Below are 25,020 nucleotides of genomic sequence, written 5' to 3' on the forward strand. Positions count from 1 at the left end.
GGGCGGGAAAGAGGGGAAAGAAACTCCCATTTATGTGGTTCTGATTTCTTAAAACCAGTTTTGGGAAGTGGCAGTGTTTTCAGTCTGGTTTTCACCTGCCTTTAGCCTGCGCGCTTCAGCTGCATGCCCTAACTCCAGCCTGGGTATTCCATGCCAGACTACCATATCCATATCTGTGTAAGCAAAATGTTCTTATTACAGACCCACTAGTAAGAACAGTGATCTTAGAGGAGGATTACAGCGTCTGGGGGTAGAAGGGTAGCCTGACAGCGGTAACTGAACAGATCAAGACACAACTTAATACCAAACGTAAAAGTTTCATCAATCTGGAAGAGAAACAGCAGAAGAGAGACTTGCATTTTTTATTACTGAGTCTCATGTTATCTAGTCATCCATCAACAATTTATTTTCCTGCTTAAATTAACCCTTTGATATAGCCAGATGACTTCAAAAATGAGGCCCTGTTTTGAATTAGTTGTGTTATTCAAAGCAAACATTGTTTCCTAAAAACATTGTTTCCTAAAACTATATACTCTTTAGAAAATGTTTAGACTTAGCACTTACTTCAGTCTCACTGTAGACTACGAAGTCAATTTGAATACCATTTATTCTATTTGAAAGTGGTTATTTGATTGTTAACAAGTAAAATGTAAAACGGACAACATGTTTAGGTTTAGTCAAATTGTGGTTAGTGGAAATTAATAGATCGCTCTCTAACTAAATTGAAGTAGTTTGAAACTGCCCAGATACTGGTAATTAATAATCTTGTTCTGTGAAAGGCAAGCTCAATATCATGAAAGCTGGGTTTAGAAACCATGGATGTATTCTGTAGCCAACATAAAATGGTGGAGCTTATTGTTGTCACTGGAGCTATCTACTTAGTTTCAAAACACACAAAGTGCAGTGGTAAAAAAACATTACAATAGTAATTGGCTTCTACAAACTAACATTAATTTGTCACATAGTAAGAAAACAAGACAAGTTTACTGTGTTTCCCTTGGTATCAGTGAATTTTTAAAAATATTTTAAAGATAGATGGTAGGTTGTTATCAGATTTATATTATAGTACAGTATAGTATTATATTGCTTCCTATTCACAGAAACCCTAACAATAAATACAGTATTTTACCACTCTATACTGTATCAACATTATTTTTAAGGTTGCATTCTGCTTGTAGGAACACCAACTTTCTTTTATTTACAGTAGGTAGTATGGTGGGCACATGCTTAATTTCAGGTGAAGAAGCTAGATGGTTCTACAACATGCATGTGCTGAAATGTGTGTGGAGTTCAGGTGTCTTTATAAGCTTCCGTATTTGTGGATAACCAACGTGGTAAGGTTGGAACTTCCAGAGATTTTGAGGTTGAGAATGTTTCATGTTTCAACTATTTAGACTGTCTACTAATCTATCCTGCCAAATGAGGTGAACATGTGTACTGATAATGTGTACTTCTCTTAGGGTGAATTTTTACTTGCTTGTGTTTAAATGTATGTGAGTTAGAAGATACTGAACAGTCTTATACTTTCCTCCTTAAAACAACTAAAGTATTATCCTCCATATTAAGCACTTTAGGTGCTCAGTCACTTTCAGCAGAGAAAAAAAGAAGTCCAGTCTGCAGTACATCATGTCTGTTTTGTCCTAATATATCCAAAAGTGGGCTAAATATGAGGCAATACATTTGTATTCTCTAGGTACATCAGAGGTTAAACAGCTAGGAGAAAGCTATTTAAGCTTAGGGATAGTAAGAACACGCAAAAAGTGTCCCTAGCCTTTGATAAAATCAGACTAACAAATTAACAGTTGTGGCCAGGAGAGTAGTAAAGTTCCAAACTAGCTTTTGAAACAGATTAGTGAAAGCAAAAAACTATTTTGCAGTGAACTTCAGTTAGTGCATGAAAAGTAAAGAGTGGTTGGGTTTTTGCCAAGCTGTAAATGTGTTATAAAAATACACATTTTAACAGTGCTTTCCATATTTATTTTTATTCTTAGAAGTCAGTCATTCAGAAAATATGCAACTTTCTCTTTACTCAGCTCAATCTCTTTCTAAATTCAGTTTGTCCTGTAATAAAAGTTATGTTACAATATTCATGTTTATTTTGCACATATGGAATCAACTCCTACACTGAAAATAAGTTGTACAATCTGTTTGGTTTACAAAACAAAAATAAAAAATACCCCAAAACAAATATTTTACAATTCTTTTATGCATTGTATTGAAGTCCTGATGAAACTAATTCTAAAAAGAAAACATTTGCCCTCATGGAATTCAGGTAAATCCTGTGAAACTGTAATTAAAAACAGTCACACTTTGCTCTGAGAAAGGCAAATTATTCCTATTTATCCTGTACTTTAATCAATTTAATAAGTTTATTCTTAATATTTATTGGGGCAGGGGAGAAGAAACAAACCTTATTTTTTTTAACACAGATTGTCCAAAAGGCAAAATTATGGATTGGAAAGCAGGGATGGTGCACAGAGTTGGTTGTATAGTTACTCAAGTCTCGCTACATTTGCCTTGTCGAGAGGAAAACCAAAATTTAGCCAAGATTAATTTAGCATAGGGCATCCCATCATGAGCATACTCTCTCTCACATATATATACATATATGTTCAAATATATGTAAACATATATATAACGATGCCCCTTTTTTATGTTACTACAGCAATATATAAGTCATCAGGTTAGCTGTATCTCTGCACATATTTCCCAGGAATCTTTTCACATATAATTTACAAACAACTTTAAGTTAAAAGATAGGACAGAGAAGTGCAAAATAAATACTATGTTAAAATCATCTAGCTGAAAATGTTTAATTTGTTACGAAGTGTACCTCCAGTTTTGGGGTAGGTTTTTCGGGTTGCTTTCATTTGTCTGTTTTCCAGGTTTGGGGTTAGGGTTGTTATGTCTAGATCAGCCTGGCATTTCTGGAGGTCTAAAAGTGCATAGCATTGTTCATGGAAAACAAACTACTACTAGTAACAATTTTTGGTGTCCTTTAACATTTCCTGTTGGCTGAGCCATTAAAGCTCAGCCATTAAAGCAGACCTCTCAGAAGACATATGCGTGCCTGAGTGTATTAACAGAGATAAGCAAGTACTAAAAATATGAAAAGCTTCATCACACTGCAGTGGAGATAAATTCATTTACGCCAAAACATTCCTTTTGGTTATCAGATATCAGAATGACCTGTTTCTTTGATTTCTTATAGTATTCGTCTTTCTTTTATTTGAAAATAATCATTGTCACTCCAGAAAATTTGTTTAGGAATTTTTTGATAACTGTTGGGGCAGTTTTGGACAGAGAACAAAGTTTTTATAAGTTTCAACATTTCTGCTACAAAAGTCAAAGTGAAGTGTCTACTTCGGTTCAGCTGAGAATATATCAATTATTTGGGTGAACTTGAAATGTTTTCTTTCATGTAATTTTTAATAAAGCAACAACTGCTGTCCTGAAACAGCCTGTGTTTAGTGTGGGTGGCTGTTGTGGCTCTGGATGATCGTATCTCCTCCTACTTTTTTTTATAGAGTTAAGGGAGTCTAACCATGCTGCAACACCTTAAAAGAAAAGAGGGGGGCGGAAATGCCATTTAATGCTTAAACATGCTTCAGCAAACTAAAACGAAAAAATTGTTTTTCAAAAATGTCGAGTGTTTAATTTTGATCCAAAAGGACTAAATTTTAATGTTACTAGGTCAAAACATAGTTAAGTTCCTTTGTTATGGTAAGCTCTGCATTAAAACTCTTCATTTTTAGTCTGATGTCAAACTGAATGTTAAGAGTTGAGTTTCCAGATTTTGCTCAGCCAAGTAGGGGTACAGTGCATTCTGCACTGCTTCTCTAGTGTCTGTACAGCTAGGAAAAACAACTGGAGAAGAAACTTCCTGGGACGAAGCTGAACTCTGAGAGCATTCCAGTGCAGCAGGGTTTTATTGGAAGCAGTGCTGATTGCTAGAGATCCACCTGAGATCACCAAGTCACTCACTCATAACAGTAACTATGAAGAGGCACCTCATGTCCATCCTGACTTCTTAGTAAGAAAGACCAATAATCCTTCGATGTGATTAACAATTGGTAATTGCAATTTTTTTTTTACTCTGAAAGCAGCTTTTTTCTTGCTTTTATTGAATTTCTGGGAGTGAAGTACAAAGAAGCTTTCATTACCTACTGTTAAATCTGGTACTGACAAGTCATGAATCGCAAATATAATTCATCATCAACTATTATTTAGTAATTCTATATCATTTTGTTTGCATCTCATGCTGTTTCTTGTACTGATGTCAAATTATGATATAAAAGGCAAATGAAGTTGCTGATCAATGACTAAAATACATGCTGATATAATAAAAAATGGCATAAGAACAGAGGATCCATTAAGTATAGATCATAATGTATGCCAGAAATTAAAATACACGACTGTGAGATGCTTTAGTGTCATGAGCGATTTCAGTGCATCTGTTTACCTTCCGTTCATGTAAGGGAATCATGAATGAGATAGGATGCTTCAAAAGAGGGAAAAAAATTAGAAGTAATAAACAAGATTATATATCCAGAGAAGAGTAATTTTTTGTTCATTAATGTTTTTTCTTCATTTTGAACTACTGCAAGAATTCGCTTGTCATCATGCTGACCACCTTGCAATCATCCTGTGAACTGTCAGTTGGCTATCTTTGCCTTAATGGGCAGAGCATTATTTATAAGATACATTTTCATCAATTCTATTTGGAAGGTCCCTATCATACAATCCAATGGCTGCAACTCATGATGGAATGGTCAGTATTTCTTTATTTGTGTTTTAGTGAGGTAATCAAAACCATTTTGCCCCCCACAAGTTTTGAAAAAAGGCCATATATATATATATATACACACACACACAAAAACAGTTTTATGTAATGTATGTGTATGTAGGCACAACATCCTTGAAGTTAGGCACTATTTTTTTAAGATACTGTCTATTGTAATGGTTTTATATTAAACCTACCAAGACGGGGAATTCAGAATTATTGGCCTATCGTTAGTACAGTCAGTGAAGGATTATATCAAGGAACAAAGTGGTAAGTAAAGATTTTTAGTCTGATCTCTGAAATCCTTGTAGCTGTGAGTTTGTCAGACCTTTAACAATACACTAAATCAGGGGCCTAGGGGGCTGTGGTTTAATACGGACTAATGCACATGGCAGGGCTTTTACATTAGTGCTGTTTCTTTCAATGCATTATAGTGAAATTGTATTTTAAAACCAGGCAAACTATTGATGCTTTTATTGAATGAAATAATTTATTATAGAAATATTTTAGTCTGTTGACATTTCATCATCTAATAACAGTAAACATAATACACATTTCCCATAAGACCGTTTTTGAGAGCCAAATATTTACCCTTCACTTATTCTGAAGGTAGCATTGTAATAATTAGTCTTTGGGCAGGACAAAAAAATGTTTAAAGATGACCTTGTTAAAATAGAATAATAAGTCAGAAATATCTCAAAACAAGTTTGATCACTACTTCCAATTACTATTTTAAAAACTGACATTTAATTTTACAATTCATGGATTGTTTGTCATTGAAAAAGGTGTATTGTCAAGCTTACCTTTCTGGCAATGTCTTAAAATTATTTGTTAGACTCTAATACATCTAGAATGACCAAAATATGTAAAAGTTAAAAGTTATATGTTTCATTTAAGTGTAAGTTAGTCCAGTGTGATAATTACTGAATTTTTCAGATTCATCTAGAAACATTGGAATTTACAAAAGATAAATTATTTTCAAAGGTATTTTAGTGTTAAAAATAAACTAAAATAGTTATTATAAGTTAAGAGCTTCATATTTAAACTCACCTATCTGGCAGTATGCTAAAATTATTGAATTTGTTTCTCTTGTTTTGTGGAAAAATCCAAAGAATAGATAATATTTCATTTAGCCCTATATATGAAGTCAGAAAAGATGATTGCTTGCTCCTCATGTAACTTTTCTTAAACAACTTGTATTTCTGAAATTGGGTGAACATTTAGGTGTCATCATTTTCTATCTGTTTATTTATCGTCAGCTCTCATTGCAAAATTGTTGGCAAGTGCCAGTTAATGCTGAATGAGGACTATGGCTTAACTGTCTGCTTTTCTAACATAATGCTTTTCAGATTTTTTATTTTAATTGTTGTCCAGATGTTTCACACCACAAGTCTGCTTCACATTTCTTTCTACATTTTTGCCTTCACACAGACGAAATCCACAGTGACAGTATATTCTGTAAACTTTTTTCATCTCTCGTGCCTCTTGTTTAAGTATCCCAAAAACATGTGTTATATGAAATGGATTCTTGCAAGAAGCAGTATAGGAAAGTAGATAGTGGTGATTCTTTCTTCACACTTTTAATTTAATTTATGACACTTTATGGCTCATCCTTACAGTAAATATTTTTGTTCTGTAAGTGGCTGAACAGGGAAGACAAAGGACTTGAGTGTACACTCTTTTTTTCTGGAATAGTTGTCGTCTTTTTTCCTCCTTCAGTTGGTAGGTGACTGTAAAGAAAATTACCACTGTGTGTGTCTCTGCAATTCAGTTTTAGACATGCTGAAGCATAAATTCCCTAGCTATACAAAGTTAAGAACTGTAATAAAGTGTGTGCATAAAATGGGGTTTTTGCTGTCACATTTGATTCAGTTGCTATCGCTTTGTTCAGCTTTACTGTTAAGTTAAGCTCTATTTGTAAGTAAAAATGTTCAGCCCTATTCAGCCATTTTTACTGTGGGTAAATTTGTTGGAGGTGGCAGGTGTTGCATTATACTCCATCAGTAGGCAGCCCACCCATCACATTTACCTCTGCCAGAAAGTTGTTTTACAGGTAAAAATTCTCCACTGAGGATTTTATGCCTTCACTTGCCATTAGATTTGTTCTGTGCTTTATGAACTGCAGTATCTACATTGAGTCACCCTGTCCAGGTGGGTCAGGGGTGAGGAGGCAGTCGCCTGGTCCCAGGAACCTTTTATGAGCTATGTACGTTACACCTAGAACCTTAAGAGGAATCTGGGGTGGGGGGGGGAAGAAAAAAAAAAAAACAAAAAAAAAACACCACGATGGAGTGTGTGACTGGCATGAGTGTTACTTACAGAGAATAAAGGTTTTTTTTCCTTGAAAACTAGGACAGGAAGCTAGTGACGGAGCTATTGCCTGATTTCTGAGGTTTGGTGGTTGTGTACATTTCTTTCAACATATCTTTGATTGTTCACTTTGCTCTGGGCTTGAGGATTAGGCCAGAGTAACCTGGATAACACTGAAGCAGAAGAGCTTGAGGTTATGTGTATCTGTTGTTAAAACAAAAAGAGAAATTAGAAAAGTTGTATATCGTTCTTAAATTAGAAAAGTTTGCTTGTCTTTATGTATTTATCTTTCAAGCCTAGAGAACCTTTGCCATTTAAAGATGTTACCTTTGATAAAAATCAGGCAATCCATTATTATTTGTGAAAACTAAATTATTTAACTATGTCTGTGGGCAAATAAGCAATGGTTCAGATTCATGTTGCTCATTGGAAAAGGAGATTCCTTTTAATCTTACCTTTTTTAAAAACTCTATCTTCCTGCATTCTGAATAACTTTCTGGTATCTCATTTTATAAATATACATCATCTTCTACATTGTCTTTGTTCCTCAGGTAGGAAAAAATATTTGGGTCTGTGTTTAATTTTGTTAGCAGTGGTGATATCATTTCAAATTGCTTGAGAGAATATTTTTGTATTATTAGTTTCATGTACTACATTTAGAAATGTGTAATGTTTTGTCACTGCGTCTAGTCCCCAGCTATCATAAACACCATGTCTTATAACTTGTTTGTTAAACTTGCCAAGTGGGATCTTGAAAACATTTAAAGTGTTTTGATCCCACTGCCCTCACTGCAAGTTTTTTGTAGACCCAGAGCACTGGTCTCCCTGGTGTGTTGGTGGAAGACAAGGACACCTCTTCTCAGCCTTTGCTCTCCTAGGCTGGAAAGGCTGAACTCATTTAGTCATTCCTATGAGCAACTGTTCATTTCCCTGGACGTTGTAGTAGCCTTGCTCCGTATCTGGATATTTTCTGTATTTCTTGAATCACCTGTCTACAGTTTCCAGAGGAGGGCTAAGCAACTCTTTAAGGAAATGCAATATTTCTAGATTTTTGTTTAAAATCTCTCTCCCAGCACTTCATAGGATTATTTTGCACTTTCCTTAGGTGCATCACTTTGCTTTCCTTTACCGATCAGCTGTTATACAGATTGATTCCTGCTTCCTGTGGGAAACCAAAAGGAAATATCATTTCTTTATTACAGGCTATATCTATGTGCAGGCTTGGAAAGAGCTGTAGCAATGTTTTGGGTACATTAGCTAAACTGCAGATCATGTACAAAAGTCAGAATAGTTATCTGCAGTAAAAAAGTGGACAACTTGAACACTGGCTAAAAAAAGTTTGTTTTATTTTCTGGATCTTTACTATTTAAGACAACAAACCTTCTAAGATTGGTCATGGCTGCCAGACGGTGATATCAACAAGGCGAAAGTTTTCCTTTACTGTCACCACATCTGCTCTTGTATTAGATTTTGTTTATTATGTGTTTACATAGTAGCAATCCAAATATAGTATCTGGTTTGGATTTGTTTTGTTTTCTAAAAAGTGAAATACAGTTTGGGTTCCCCTAAGATAAATATTAGACAATCTCCCAACCCCTGCAGTGTATAAGCATAGTACTGTGCAAATGCACAATTATCCTTAAATGCCCATGGAAAAAGTTTACAAATCAATCTGGTTTTATCCATCCTTTTTTATAGTTAAGCAAGAGACTTTTGTGCAAAGGAAACCAATGTAAAACCAATCAACTTATTTTACGCACAATTACGACATGCTACTGCCAATATTACCTCACAAGATGTCGTAAGATGTTATGTGCTTCTCGCTTATATTTCATTTATTCCAGAAGCTCATCAAGGCACTTCAGTATAAGTATATAAAAAAATTAAAAATCACGGAGTACCACAAAGCTCTTCAAAGTCAGATTTCCATAAATTTGCACTGTACTAAATATTGGCACTGCTAAGCAAATGAGAGCAAATAACTACATTAACATGGAAACATTGCTTAAGCAAATAGAGGCTGTTCTGCACTTTGCTATACCATTTCTATCATTTTATATGTGGTCTGACGTGATTTTTTCTTTAATTAAAGAATGGTTCAAAAGTGCCTGTAGGTAATCAAGAAATTATAAATTAATGTTTAATTATTATTTTTGCAGGTACAGCTGGAATTATAGCTCTCTTAATCTCCTGAATTTACTGGTTTTCTGCTGTTGCCATAGTGAAATCAGGTAGAGCAGGCAAAGCCATGCTCTTTCTTCTCTTTGAACTTAACTAAAAATAATGCTTAATCTATTGGTATGGCTTTAGAAATAGCTTTTAAAAATGTTAATGTGGATTTAGCAGTTGTGGAGAGGGAGAGATATTCAAGTCTTGAAGTGTAAGTCCTGTTTACCTTCAGCAAAAATACTATACCTGCATGAGCAGTGCAAGTTTTCCTTTAGCAGTTCATCCTAGCGCTTTAGATCTAGAGAGGCTTGAGGGAAAAAACATATATGCCTGTGTCCATTTATACATCTCACTGTCAGATACTTCTGAGGGGGGAAGGAGTATGGGGCAGCTGGGTTTTTTGACTGGGTAGCTGGTTTTTGTTACCAGGACAGAACATACCAAACTATTTCAAGTGATAATGAGTCAGTTTGCATCTCAGTAGCCTGACGGTAATAACTTTGTCATTGGAGGAATCCCAAATAGCAAAGATTTGGTGCTGAAAAGCTCCAAATCCCTTCCCCGATTCATCTTGTTCTTCAGAAAGATGGTGCCAGACTAGCTGGGTGTATTTGCATTGGCCTGTAGTAAAATGTAGTTGTCTAAGGTGTGCTAGTCTGTTGTGTGCAGCCTACTTGTAAGTCAATTCAGTTACTTAAAACTATGTATAAAAGTTATCTCAAGTGTAGAAATACTAATTTGTAAAAAATGTGATGCCTCAAAGATACAGTAAGAGATTTTCAAATCTTTGTCAAAAGTCAGGGGTCGGTATGGAGAGACCTTAGATGCAGAAATAAATAGTTCAAATTGCCTAAATGTTCACTGACTGTTTAATTTCATGAGGTGTAGTTGTTCTTCCTTCTTGCTTATTTATTGATCTAGTTTTCTCTTTTTTTCTTTTGGGTTTCTTTTTTTTTTTTCTTTTTTTTACTTTCCAGCTAACAACAGACTAGCTTGACCAGACAGAGAAACCCCAATCTTTTGTAAGAGTGCTCTAAACTGAGGAGACTGACAGGAAAAATATCTTAAGTCTCTTTTATTGTCTATGTTGGGCTTCCCCTACTTAGTTCAAGCTGAAGGTGTCATTCGCATCTCCAGCATATTCAGTGACCTGTACTCAGGTTGGAGCAGATGGAAACCTTATGTCAGCGCCTCTCCTTAAGCTGCATTATGATGGCTGTTCATGACAAGTGGATTTGTGTGAGAGACAGCTTTCTTGGCAGGTTCCTGTAAGAGTACAGCAACCATGGAATTCAGGAACCATTTTTAACCTCTGACCTTCATTACGTTTTGAGCATATAGCATCCTTTGCAATTGCAATCACATACCCAGAGAGAACACCAGAAAATAAGCACTTTAAAAAGTAAATAACAAAAAACTCCTCACAATTCTTGGCTGGCAAGGGAGGGGAGAGGGAAAGACAGCTGCTCACGGCAGATACTAATCTTATCACCTAATGTACTTACTCTGAGCTTTTAGGCAATGTAAGAACTGAAAAACAAGAAGGTAGCTGTGCTGAGGTGGAAGTTAGCCAAGTCTCGGAAAGCTTGGTAAAACTGTTAGGTGGTCAGCTGTTCATAGTGTTCCAAGCTACTTGCTTGAGCTTAATTTATCTTTGGAGGGAAAAGCTGTATTTCATTATTTTTTTTCTTGTCATTGCTTTTCTATTAGTTTTACTTTCGTCTTAAAGAGAGCAGGAATTGAACAGGACTAGCAGCTCAATAATTCATTTTTTTTCTATTTTGTTTGAAAAGAGACATCTAGTGCTATCTTTGATGCCCTTAGAAGACTGCCAGCCAACAATGTTCCTTTATAAAATGCACTGCATATAAACCAAAAAGGATGGAGAGAAATAGTTAGGATGAAAAGATTATTCAGTACTAAAAGTTTTCAATGCTTAATGGATTTTTTTCTTCTTTTGTTACTTTATTAAAGTGTTAAACATACTTAACAGTAATGGTTACCAGACACCAAATCAGCAATAACTAAGAAAAACCTTTGTATGACACATGATGTTAATATTGCAACATTTTGCATGGATTTTATTCCTGTCTTACCCACTGATGACATTAGACTCCCATTTTCAATACAGTAGTTTTTACAGTGTCTTACAATTGAACAGTACAGGTGCATATTATTATACTGATCTTTGGAAAAAAAAAAAAAAACTGTAGTCACTCTCAGTTTGTTTTAAATTTGTCTAAAAGGATTTTGCTATATTTAACACAGAGGCCTTGTGGTTATTGAGATAATAACCTTCATACCATCTTTGGGAATAGCTAACATAGAAATGCCATATATAGAGTAAGTGACTTGACGCAAGATCAATCTAGCAATTGCATGGCAAAGATTAAAAAAAAACCCCACATGAATACGGAGTCCAACTTGTCTTCCACTATTTTCAACATGTATAAGGGAAAATATTCATACAAATGCAATTTTATCATATTGCAGACTTCTTTCTTGCTCAGTTCTCATCAGCCACGGATTGTAATATGTCACTGGCTATCTCAACTGATCTGCTGTTGCTTTTAAACCTTCGCAAGTGATAGCATTTCCCTCTGATTCTTCCTCTCCCTTCTTCTAGGCTCTTTTCCATGGCAATATACATTTGCATATCTTCCTTTTGAACGAAATTCCATACCTTAACAGTGAGTCCAGAAATGTTCAGTGTGTAGTAAGCAAAGAAAGTTGAAATGAAATTGTTTCTAGTGTTGGTATGTACTAAGAAAGAACAAATAACTTGTGAATGTATCTAAATAGCATTATCATTTTTTCAGAAGGTGCACGCAGTAGAGCTGTGTTTGGCTGATAGACACAAAGTATTTGTGTGTGTGTATGTATGTATGTTTGTATATAAATACATATATGTGAGGGGGACAGAAGGCAAAAAGTTGTTCCTTGTGGAAAAGGAAATAAGTAGATTTCTCTGCACATCCCCTGTTATGCATTTACTTGATCTCATAATGAATGTAACAATTGTAGAAATTGCCATGGTGGTCTCCTGAAGTCTCTGGAACAATCTCCACCTAAAACCGTGTGAAATGTTCGTGTAGTCTTCTGACAGAGTGGATATTTTGCAGGTGATCCGAGTTACTACTTAAGACATATATATCAGGAGGCACTCTTTTTCCTAATAACAACTAAAAATAAAGTTATTTTCAAATATGAATTGAGACAGGGCCAACTCGGATTGTACAGATACTTGGTATACGTATCAGCTGTGAGACAAGCTGAAGAGCCTCAGACATTAGACATAAGTGATAGATTCATAATGAAACAAGTGAATGCCAGTCACAATTAAAGTTTGCCAGTGGATTGATTCCAAAGGCGGCAACAATATTCTAGTTTGGAGGAGGTGTTTGCTTTCCTTCTGGGTGGGCACAAAGGGCCACAGTAATGGGCAGCAGACAAAGTAGTTCCTTTTTCATCTGTTCCTTGCTCAATATGAATAGGTGACTTACACTTTGAGAGACAGTAAATTTAAGTACAGCATCATACATAAAATATTTCTACCTGTCAATTATGCACAATAGTGTGTTGGCAGTTAACTGCTGAGCAACATTGTGTGAAGGTACGCAGTGTGATTTACTATCCAGTCTAGGAGTAATTCTCTGATCTGGGAAGTTGGAAGCCCAAACGAGCTGTCCTCCATTTGTTAATTCATCTGTTGCATTGTTTGTTTTATTGTATATTTGTGTATAAGGATTCAGGGATACAGAATTGTCTAATAATTCATTCAAAATGTCTTGAGATAGCTTTAATGCTGGTACCAAGATTTATACTCGGCAAATGCTAGTCACACAGGTATATAGTACATTTATTTATCAAAAATTTTGCTATCAAAGCTTGCTGAACAACTTTTCCAGTTAGTTTGGTTCTATTTTACAATAATTATTCAACAAAAATAAATTGCTGTGAGAGCAGTTCTGTGTCCCCTGTTAAATGCTCTTTTGGCGTATCCTATCACTCTGGCAAGCACCGTCACCAGATAAACAGCTGCACAGAAAGAAAAGATTGCTGCAAACTATGAGGCACTCACAGATTACTCAGATATCATCTTGCACTGGCCTTAGGATGGCCTGTTACTTCCAGCCCTAAAAATAAACGACTATTAATCACCTAATGGCAACATGTGTTGACCAGCCCTTATGGACCTCAGTCTGACTGTACTCAAAAGCTTTTTTCATGTTTTCTGTGACCCAGAATAAGAGGCGGTTTGCAGCCAAGCATTCCTGTGGAAGGACTGCTGTGGGTTTAACAAAATGTTTGAAATAACCTCAGTAACTCCTCTCAACACTGATCCACAACTTCAAATGTGCAGAATCGAACAATAATGACCTTTCCTCAACAGTGTCTGGAGAGTGAAGTAATGGCATAAGATTTTTTCAGGGAAGCTGAGTAACAATCAAGTACCTCAGGAAGCACCGTTCTTTGCCTAGGTTTAATCAGAAAACATTGCTTCCAGCGACAGTATAGGGAATGATTCTGTAATGCAAACAACCACCTTTCCTCCCCATCTTTTCAAAGGATAGCAGCATTCTTGCAGTGTCTTAACTGCTATATACAAGTAGCACAACTTAAAGAAGTAGCATAACTTTAGTAAACTAGTCATCAAATTGCATGTTGCAGGATTGAAGGGTATTGCTGCTTTGAACAGGAACACATTAATGCTCTTGTAGAGGTGCTAACCCTGAATTGTAAAAGACAAGTCTGTAGATGCAACAGCTAATACAGACATCAGAAAGGAATTTATGAAACTTTTGAAAAAGAAGAAGTAAAAAGCTTTCTTATATCGTGCCTTTCAGATTGAAATTTTTTGTTTGAGCTTCTTTTGCTTAGTCATGCCCATCATCCAGAGTGCCTGAAGTTGCTTTATCCTGTGTTGAGAAGGTTAAGTGATGTAGGATCCTTATGCTTCAGGGGAACTTGGACCTATCTCCAAATTACCAAGTAAGGTACCTGGAACACTGTCTGTTATCTCTTTTAGGCAGATACTGGAACTAGCTTCCCAGGCAGCTAAAAGGTATTGTTTTCCAAAATGCATACCTAAGTGATCTCCACTAAAACCAGAGACAACTTTGGCCATAATTTCCATGAAACAGTCCAGCAGTATAGGAATTAGCAATTTCTTTTCTAAAATGTTGATGTGAGTACCATGTTATTTTTCACTACATGAGCCCAATCCTGCAGTGCAGGCATAAGGGGCACCTTATAGTCTCTCTGTATGGCACAGAACCTTACAGTCTGACCTGTAAAGCATCTACCTGATTTTGTAGATGCTGAGACTGGCAAAAAAATGTTTTGCCTTAAGTACACACAGCCATTTTGAGAGATGAGCATCTGGAATGCTATTAATAAATAACAAAAATAATATGTTTCAGTAGAAGTTTGGACATGAATCAACAAAATTTGAGAAATTCAGAGTTCACTCAAGGCTCTCTTGTCTTAATCACAAGCTGCCTTGAGCCAGTATGTGTTTTCTTTCTCACTCACTGCATCAGTCTTCACTTAGAAAGCCTTAATCCTTGTAAATCACTGTAACCTTAATGTTATTTAATCATAGCTTTTAAAAGTTAATTTCCATGAGAACTATATTTTTTAAAACCCTAACTTGTCATTGAGGATTATAAAAATCCTTTATTTGCTTGCAGAACAGTACTCAGATCTGAATGAATAAGTGTAAGTGAATAATGTATTTCGACAGTTTGTTTATTAAAAATGTATTATGCAGCTAAAAGTTACGTTGTATTTATAATATTTTAATGACAGTGACTTGCTCAGTTTTTGGTGCATTCTGTTAATATGCATTTTAAAATTGTGCTACGCAAAATTCTAAAATATCCTAAAGGGTCTCTTATTTCCATGTAAATATCACTTGATTTGTTTTTATTTCTCCAAATGCCAAAAGCAATTAAATCATATTATAAGCCTGATTAAATGCTGCTACTTGACTGATGCCTTAACAGTCTCATTGCAGAGATAAAAAAAACAGCTCGTATAAAAAGAAAAGCTCATTAATATTTAATAATATCCAAGAGAGGTGTGACTATAGAGACAGAGACCTGATATTAGTTTCCATCCACCTTTTTTTCACCTGACATTTCCAACCACATTAACTGCATATAGCACCTATATCCAACATTCATGGAAATGCCTACCTTTCTCAGCCCAAAATAAATGCCCGCTCTTGAGTCAAAACCTCCTTGGAAATAGGAGTCTCATAGAATATCAATAGACTTTAATGTTTTTCCTTGTCTTCAGTAAAAATAAGACTTCCCCCAACTACTGTGGTAACATCAAAGCTTAAAGCAGATTAGGATTTAGTTGCTTAATTTTACTTTAAGCAGCATAAACTGGATGTCTGGATTCTTGAGACATAATATGCTAATTTCTGTGTGTGAGGTTTGATAAAATGCTTGCTAATGCTGTCGACAAGTTTCCTATTATCTTTAAAAGTATGTGATCAGAACTTGTTAAACTTTTTCTTGAGCCACATTTGCAAGCAAATGTATTTTTGTGCAGTTGTTTTTGCAGGAAAACAATATTAAGTAACTTAAGGGAGTTGGGCCCAAAAGTAATGTAGTCTTCTGAGTTATAGGTTAAGGATCAGACTTTTAAAGCAAGAAATATAATTCAGTTAACTTGATTTTACTAAGTATTGGATTTTTTTTTTCTTTCATTTGACCAGATTTGGTGAAGTCAAAGAAATAAGGTGCTGTGTAATGCCTTGAAGGCATCTTTTATTTAAATCAGTGTGTGTGTGTCACTGGATCACAGAAGTGTGTGGAGGATTTAAAAAAAAAGTGACGGAGATAATAAAACCCCACAGATATCTTTAAATTGCATTCAGAGTTTTTAAAATGGACTGTCTTCATGCATAAGTACCTTTATTTGATTTTAAAACTATATAATGAACAGTAACAGCAATGCCTTGTTATAAACTATTCTGAACTGTGCTTGTGGTACCTGTTTAAATGGAAGATTTCTTGCTAATCAAAGTCAGTTTCTGAGCAGTGGCTATTAAATGTTTGCCAAGATATGTAATACTGTGTCGTCAGCAGTAGTAAACTGGTCTAGACATAAGGAAGTTGGCGGACTGATGCCAATTGACCTTACTTGAAAATGTAGTCTGCGGTTGTTGCCTACTAGGCTAGCTCTGCCAATATCTAAATTCCCTCCACTGGCACAAATGAGACTTCTACACGTACACTAAAAGAAAGTTGTGAGTCCTTAAACAGTAAGCTTATTAGATATTATGGGGGAGATTAATTATTTTGTCTTCAAGGTTTATTAGTACTACAGCTAAAACCAGCTTACTCTGGCTTGTTTAGCTTGGAGAAGAAAAGGCTCCGGGGAGACCTCATTGTGGCCTTCCAGTACTTGAAGGGAGCCTATAAACGGGAGGGGGAGCGACTGTTTACAGGGGTTGATAGTGACAGGATGAGGGGGGATGGTTTTAAACTAAGAGAGGGGAGATTTAGGTTGGATATTAGGCGGAAACTTTTCACGCAGAGGGTGGTGAGGCACTGGAACAGGTTGCCCAGAGAAGCTGTGGATGCCCCATCACTGGAGGGGTTCAAGACCAGGCTGGATGGGGCCCTGGGCAGCCTGGTCTAGTGGCTGGCAACCCTGCCCACAGCAGGGGGGTTGAAACTAGATGATCTTAGAGGTCCTTTTCAACCCGTGCTGTTCTATGATTCATATGATTCTATGATACTCGCAACTGTGTTTCTCAACAACTATGTTAAATTGACTTAGAATGTACTAATTTATTTGTGAATTTTTGTAATTCTCTTTTCCCAGGAAATAAGTAGTGATGTGCCAGTGGTAATTCTCTAGTCTGCTTGATATTTAAAAAGAAAAACAAGGAAACAAAGCCAGCTTTTCAGCTGGCACTGTTGATGATCTGACATTAAAAAGCGAGCGACCAGAATGCAGTCCTTCAAAGACACATTCAGATGTGACCTTCATGGTTAAAATCACCAACTAGGTGGACTATTATGCTTTTGTATATCATGAATACTCATCTAAATGTGTTTGATAAAGTATTTGCTTAAATACATGCATGTTAGACATAATAATTCATATGCCAGCATTTCGAGAGTCTTTTGGAATTAAAGTTATTTACATTATGCTGAGATGCATACAACCCATCTATAACAAATAGACTAAGAATAAATAAAGTGAACATTTATTTAAAAAGGGTTGCAAGATGTTTTACATTTCTGCTCAGTATCGAGCAGTGTGTTGAAAATGCATTTTTCATAAAACCACATGCAAGTCTTTTTGATGGTGAAAAAATCCACTTGCAACAGACACATGTCTAGGCAAATCCTTAGAAGCAAAGTATGGACCCCACACAGACATTCCAGAAGAAAAGACATTACTATAAAGTAGTTTCTCTTGAAGTGGAGTAGAATATGTGTGAGCCTACAAGGCCACTTTGATAAATAAATAAAAGTCTTTTTTCTTTTCTAGCACAAAACTGGTTCAACTGCAGGGCAAGTTAAACCCAGATTCACATTTTACTTAGTTTTTTCTTTCCCTTTTTTTCCTTAAGTGATCCCTTGGCTTATATGAAGATGGGATAATTTTTTTTTTTTAACCAGAAGAACCATTTGGCTTTGGGTTATCTGAATTTTACCTTCCTGGCTTTTCAACATATCTCTGTGAAACGCCTTTCCAAGAACAAAGCCCAGTGTCCTGCGATTATCGATGTGCGCCCTTACCTATGGGTTTCTTTCAAAATTGATGTCATTAAACCAGTACAAAAGATCCTCTGAACGCTCTTAAATTAGTGCAAAGCAGACTTAGAGTAGTATCATCAGACATAAGTTTTATCTAAAGCACTGTTGAGCCTGTAGCTATGTTTAACTATACTCAAACTCTATTTTACTATCTCTAGCATCTATCTCAAATCCTTCTGTTGATTCTTTGAAAGACACTGTCTGTTGCCCTTAGTACTTAGACTAAATTTAGTCTTCTATATAAAGCCTAAATTAGGCCTAAACTAATCCATAGGCTTTTGTAATCCTGCTATCTTCTTGCCATGCCATGGGGTCATAAGCCTGTCTACCTCCTTTTTGGCACTTCCGGCACTCTGACCCTGCACTCAAGTGCAGCTAGATTGGCTTTGGCTGGCTTGTAGTCACAACTTCTAACATCAAAGCTAGACACTGACCGAACAGGATTTATGTAATGATCACTACATATTTATTGGTTGATTTTTAGGTAAACTGATGCAACCTGTGTGGACAATTTTCACTTGCTATCTCTATTATTCACTTGCTGTCACTTATTATGTCTATTATATGTCTATGTCTGTATTTCCTGTTTATTCTATTTTTACTGCATGGAATTAACCAAACCTTAGTTACTTGGATTTCTTTTCAGCTTTAAAAAGAAACTCCATATAAAAGTAAAGTTCTAAAAATAATAGTTTCACAGGAAGAGGTAAAACTACAGTTTTGTATAAGTTTTGGCCACATTCCTTCACACCTAAACTTTTCAGGGTAACAACTAAAGACATGGGAGGAAAAATACAAGGTAAGCACATTTTTAGGGATTTGCGAGATTTTTTTTTTTTTTTTGAGCAAGAACAACAACCATAGGAGTCCATAGTTTGATAAGCTTGATTTTTGGTTTAAGCTTAAACTTTCTCCATTGTGTCTTTCATATAAAATGGGATAACCTGGGCTGTATTGCATACTGTATCTATATAGTTTTAGGACCATTAGGTACATTCAAAGTTTTTTTTCTCCTTCTCAGAGCTACTAAATGAGTCCCCTTTCCATAGCAATACTAAGTATGCATTTTGTCATTTTAGTTTATCCACCTGTGTAAACCAATGTTAGTCACTAACTTGTTTAATGTTATGATTGAGGCAGATGATGATTTGTAGCTTTACTTTGTAATTCACAGCATTAAGTTTCATTCTTTATGGTGTCATATCTGCACTTTGGAGCAAGTCAAATTTAAAAGGATAGTTCTTACTTCTAGGTTACACTTCCCTACATCATCCCCTTACACAGAAAGGTTAAGTGTCTTTTCAAATTAGAGCAGTAATTAACCAGTGGCATTGTTTGTGATTTGCCAACTCTGGGCATTAATGAGAGAGAAATTAGCACTTAGCAGCAGGAGTTCCCAATAGTCAGTGGCAAATGCATAATGTGTCAACAAATTAATTTTGGTCTTAAGTACTGCACTTATGTGTTTTTAAACAAAAGTGTGGTGTGGTTTTTATGTGATCATATACATGGGCTGACTGATACAGGGCTATAATAGAATGACATGACATAGTGAAAGAAGTGCAATCTAGGCAGCACAGGGCAGATAGTTTCGCTGTAATAACACAGTCAAAAGCAGGATTGATGGATGTTTTCATGCTAAAGATGTACTTGCTCTGGCAGTTCATAGAATTACAGAATCATGGAAAGGTTTGGGTTGGAAGGGACCTTAGAGATCATCAAGTTCCAACCCCCCTGCCATGGGCAGGAACACCCTCCACTAGACCAGGTTGCTCAAAGCCTCATCCAGCCTGGCCTTGAACACCTCCAGGGATGGGGCATCCACAGCTTCTCCGGGCAACCTGTGCCAGTGCCTCACCACCCTCACAGTAAAGAATTTCTTCCTAATATCTAGTCTAAATCTGCCTTCTTCCAATTTGAATCCATTATCCCTTTTCGTGTCGCTACATGCCCTTGTAAAAAGTCCCTCCCCATCTCTCCTGTAGCCCCCTTCAGGTTCTGGAAGGCCGCTACAAGGTCCCCCCTGGAGCCTTCTCTTCTCCAGGATGAAGAACCCCAACCCTCTCAGCCTGTCCTCAGAGGGGAGGTGCTCCAGCCCTCTGATCATCTTTGTGGCTCTCCTCTGGACCCGCTCCAGCAGCTCAACGTCCTTCTTGCAATATGCAGATGTTCTTGTATATAAATTTTATCATCAAATCTGGCATTTCTGAACATAATTTTTTAAGCACAAACTATTCCTGAAAAATTGTGCTTGAGCTGTCATGATTTGCTAGAAAGACATAAATTAGCCTCTTGAAGAGTCTCAAAATAATTTATTAAAAATTAGAATTTCAAAAAATAACCTAACAAATGGCTTAAGCACAGTGCCTCATGCGTTTTATGGTGGATAGGGGATTCAAGCTGCCACACAGAGCAAAATGAGCCCTTCAAAACTTGGCCTGAGCAGCTGCTTATTAACGTCAAGATTTTCCCTGGCACACACACTCATGATGAGTAAGTAATTGTGTACATTTCGTACCTTCCACCTTGCATAAAACAGCCCATTAGAAATGTAAGGTGTGCTCCCTATCTTCTGCGGATTTTTGCTTTTAAAATAACTTTGGTTAGTACATAAGTACATCCCCACCCTATTCTCCCTTTTCTATGTTTGGTTGATATGAGAACAGATACGTTGTCTGCGAAATAACAAAAGTAGGCCCAGCCTGCGTGAGCAAATCACTTCCTCTGACCACAGGCAACGAGCATCAGTCCTTGGCTTCACTTGCCATTTGCTCGTTGCTGCTTCTAGGCTAGCTGGCCTCCGTGTTACAGTGAGGTCATGACACATCTTGGCCCCACGTGAACTTAAGCAAAGGAGATTGGAGAGAAGTTCTTAGACACAGTAAAGGCTGAAGTTGTTGGCCAGCCAGAGAAAACTTAGGAATTGGATGCAGGTAACGTTGTCCTTCCGTATGATCCGCTTTTTGGTCTGTACTTTATTCAGTGCTAAATATGTTGGAGTACGTTAGCTGGTGTAGCTGGATTTGTCAGAGTTTTAACATTCCCACTTTCAGATATCGTCTTTCAGTTGCAAAAGAGCACATCTGCCAGTGCTGCGTAGGGGTAGTTTACTTTGCCACTAAACTGCGGCCACTTCTGTGTTGAAGAGAAGTAGCCATAAACCGAAATGTTGCAATGCTATGCCACAGTTTTGGGCAAGAAACTACCATATCTAATTGAAACTGCAGGAGGAAGCCACAGGGGTTTCTTCTTCCCTTGATGTCTGTTCCGTTACAAGAGCACATCAAATAGAGTTTTCCCTCCATTGTTGGAAAGAAACCACCCTAATGAAGCTGGTCTGGCACTGCCCACAGTTTTGAGTGCTTGTATTGTCTGTTAAGTGAACACTTAGGTTACCATGCATCCCCCAACACATTTTTATTTTAATTACACATTAACAAAAATTGGCTACCATATTGCTTGGGTCCTGAGCACAGCTCTGCATATAAACCATTACATGACATTCTATTGAACTTTTTCTTGTGCAGACGGTATCTAACAGCTCATCCTGCATTGTTGTTTTTGGCAAGTTCACTACAGCATATAATAAATCAAGGAAAGAAAAAGCTTTTTGGCCTAATGTTGTACAGACTGCTGTAATGTTAGACTACAGAAAGCAGTTCTGTTTTTAGACATCCTTTTTCTAACCCAACATTCATAATTTATGATTTCACTGTAAAATTCCTGCAACACTACACCAAAAGTAGTGCTGCCCTTTAATTAAGTGCTCTCAGTAGGAAAAACGTGAAACTGATGTGCAAAACATATCGCAGTACACAGTGATTGATAGTGATTACTTCTTTATGAACCCAGCCTGAAGGTCTGACCTTCCTGATGGGTAAAATAGTCCATGGGGCTACTTCCTGAGATTGCCTAGTGGGGATCGGTCAGCATTAGCAATATCTGAGGAATTCCTGAGGCACATTTCAGAGACGTTACAGCAGAAACTTTCTATTTCTTTCTGAATTTTATTGTACATTAATAATTACCTGAATAATAGCTCATTGTAGGAATTATATTTTAAGGATTCATTATTATCTTCGTGGTATTATAATTTGCACAAACTGGGACTTGCATAGACCCCTTTATTTTTAATGCTTGCACATCCAAATCTGATAAAGCACAGTGCACAGCAAGAGAGACTTCTGTATGTATCAAAGTTACTAAATGTTATTTAATGTTTCAGGCATAGGTCTTTTTTTATTAATATGTGCAGAATATCCAAAGGTAAAAATCAAAACTTTCGTGTGGATTGTTTGAGTCTCTAAATAGCATTTTTATTCATGGTATCAGGTGTTAATGATACATGTCATTTCAACATTGATTAAAATTTGAAAATTAAGTGCAGTTCAAGTACTCTCCAATTTTGCAGTAAAAGGAACAGATTTACTTGTGTTAGAATCACAGAGGTGGGGAATTAAAGTTCACCTAGCGCAGTCACATAAATTCCTTTTCCTTTTTGCTTGATAGGTTTGGCCCTGGATTAGTCATCTACTGGTATGGATTTATTGAAGAGCTGGACTGCCATCGTGAACGTGGTATCCTGCTAAAAGACTGCTTTCCTACCGATATTGTGACTCTGCGACACAGCATGGCTCAACGCTGATGTTGGGAGGAAGAGGTAAATCCGGAAGCAATTTTACTTTCCTGCAGTGTAAACTAGTGGCAGCATCTGCCCTGAACTTCAGCTGAACTCCTGCTGCCTGCCCTTATGCTACTGCCTCTTTACACAAACATATAGAGAGTTTCTGTTTTGCTTCAGACCTCTGTTGCGATCAGCCAAAAAAGACAGACACAACCCACTCATTATCAGCATTTCTGTCTCTGTCAAACAGCTAGTTGCTAGATACTCATAATCTTTCTTCCTTCCGGATGGCTGCTTCTAGCTTTCTAAACAAAGACAAAAATGCAGAGGCTGAAAGGTGCAACTTTCAGTTCTTGTCCCTGTTACAGAGTCACCTTTAAAAATAAGCAGCTTTGTTATGTTTTCACTCACAAGTTTATTCAGTGCTAGGGTATCTGACTGAAACACCTACACTGATGTGGAAAATTGGTGAAGACTCTTACTCTGGGTCTTAAAACAATATAATGCATAGCTCATAAAGTCCAAGTGGTAAAACAGGATGATATAACTTCTGGCTGGTAACAGTGAATAGCCAGATTTTGAGAGACTAATTGGTATATGTGTTTCGTCACTATCTGATTGCTAAAATCAACAGTGGAATCCCAAGTTAACAATTAAAAAAGAATTTGGGTTAGGGGATATAGGGGTGTGGGAGGGAAGAGCAAGGATTTATTTTATGCATATGTGCCTGTGAAGTTTGGGGTTAATTTAGGATTTTTTTTATAAGTGGTTTAATGACTGCAAAATATCTTGTGTTTTGTCTTGTCCTCCTCACTCCCCCGGGGAATCCATACCTAGGAATTTTTCTCTTAACTGACTTTAAGGAAGGAATCTGTCTTGACCCCTCTAGGTACTGTAACATGCAATTTTCTGGCATACTGAAGTCTGAAAGAATGATGTGCAGGAGCTCTCTGCATGGGTCACTTCTGAAGAAGATTACCATCCTGGTGTTCAAGAAGGGGAGTTAAAAAAAATAGAAGATAAAACAGTACTTCATACTGGATCAGTTCTATGAGGCAAAAAAGAGGATAAGTTTCCTGCATACTTATGTATTCTTGTAAGAGCATTGTTTTTCTCTTGTTGGAACCACTGAGATCAGAGGTACATTGAGGTGGGTGTTAGCCCCCCTTGAAGTTTTGAGGAGTTCAGTCTCGTTCTATTTCCATCCTCTTCGCTGCTCAGAGGGGCAGTATTGGGCCTTAGGTTTGTGCTCTTGGTTAAAGGTTTCTTAATGATAGCAGTTCTTTAATACTCTTTTCTTTGCTAACTGGCATTCAGGAAAGAATAAAATATTTTTGAAAGTCAGTGAGAGCTTTGCATGTATGCTCACCATGTTCAGATTTTCAGAGAAGTTAAGCAGAGGTGCAGATTCTGTTGTAGAATTAAAGGTGTGAGAACAGTCTCCCTAAAACACAAGTTGATAACCTTTTCCATAAGGAAAGGGTCTTTAAAACATTACACTGCATATTCATCATCTTTTTTTAGTTGAAGTGATACTTTGTGCGCCTGTATGCTTTCAAAAATCACATGCAGAGTTTTTACAGTCTTGCCTTGAGTTGAAAGAAAGGGTATTAATCCTATTCAGTTTTTTTCGGATATAGTTTGCAGATGCATATGCAGTATTTTTATTTTGAATTTTTAGTTCTTGCTTTTAGCACTTTTTAGTAAGTTTCAGACAGGAGTTTATAATTTTGACTAATCTTTAATTTTCAGGAAAAAATATCTTTAGTCTTCCTGGTGCTCTGTCCCTTGCCACAGAGATAAGGTAGTATAGCTACACTACAGTGAGTTATTGTTGCATAGAGAGTATTTTTTTGGGTTTGAATGTGTTATAGTGGAAAGACTTGTTTTTTAAAAAAATATTCAATCACCTGTAACTAATTTATGTTTATGTGCTTAGCTTATTTTGCGTGACCAGCTTTAAGAATCTGCCTGTAAAGATACACAGAAGCAATCTGTGAAGTGTACCTGCCTGATGCTACACAGAAGCTGCATTTAGGGTGTTGCTGCCCCTGGGACTTTTAACTGTGGTTTAGGTTAGTGGAATGTGTAAAATCAAGAAGAGAATAAAAAAGAAAAAATAACTGAACGTTATCGTAGTAGAAAATTCAGAAGTAATAGTTGTCTGAGTTAAATGAGTTCTAAGGGCAAACTGAATTTGTTTTAGCTAGTGCATATGCTTTCTGTTGTATGAAATCATTTAAATCAGCTTTTACATGATGCACCAGTGGTGCTTTTTCTTTTTGAATAAATTAAATTTATCTGCACAGATGTTGAAAATTCTCCTCAACCTCCATCAAAGCTTT

At 36.5% G+C, this 25,020-nt stretch overlaps 1 protein-coding gene across 1 annotated transcript in view; it reads left to right on the forward strand.

Moving 5' to 3' along the window:
- Positions 1-22,740, forward strand: part of LOC104464935 (chromosome unknown open reading frame, human C15orf41) — a 100,567-nt gene extending 77,827 nt beyond the window's left edge. The window contains exon 11 of the mRNA XM_010077797.1: positions 22,561-22,740. Coding sequence (XP_010076099.1) covers positions 22,561-22,696 — 136 coding nt within the window. The 3' untranslated portion in view covers positions 22,697-22,740. The remainder of the gene's footprint in view (positions 1-22,560) is intronic.
- Positions 22,741-25,020: the final 2,280 nt, after the last annotated feature.

This window comes from Pterocles gutturalis, unplaced genomic scaffold (genome assembly GCF_000699245.1).
Source record: "Pterocles gutturalis isolate BGI_N339 unplaced genomic scaffold, ASM69924v1 scaffold2541, whole genome shotgun sequence".
NCBI classification, from domain to species: Eukaryota; Metazoa; Chordata; class Aves; order Pterocliformes; family Pteroclidae; genus Pterocles; species Pterocles gutturalis.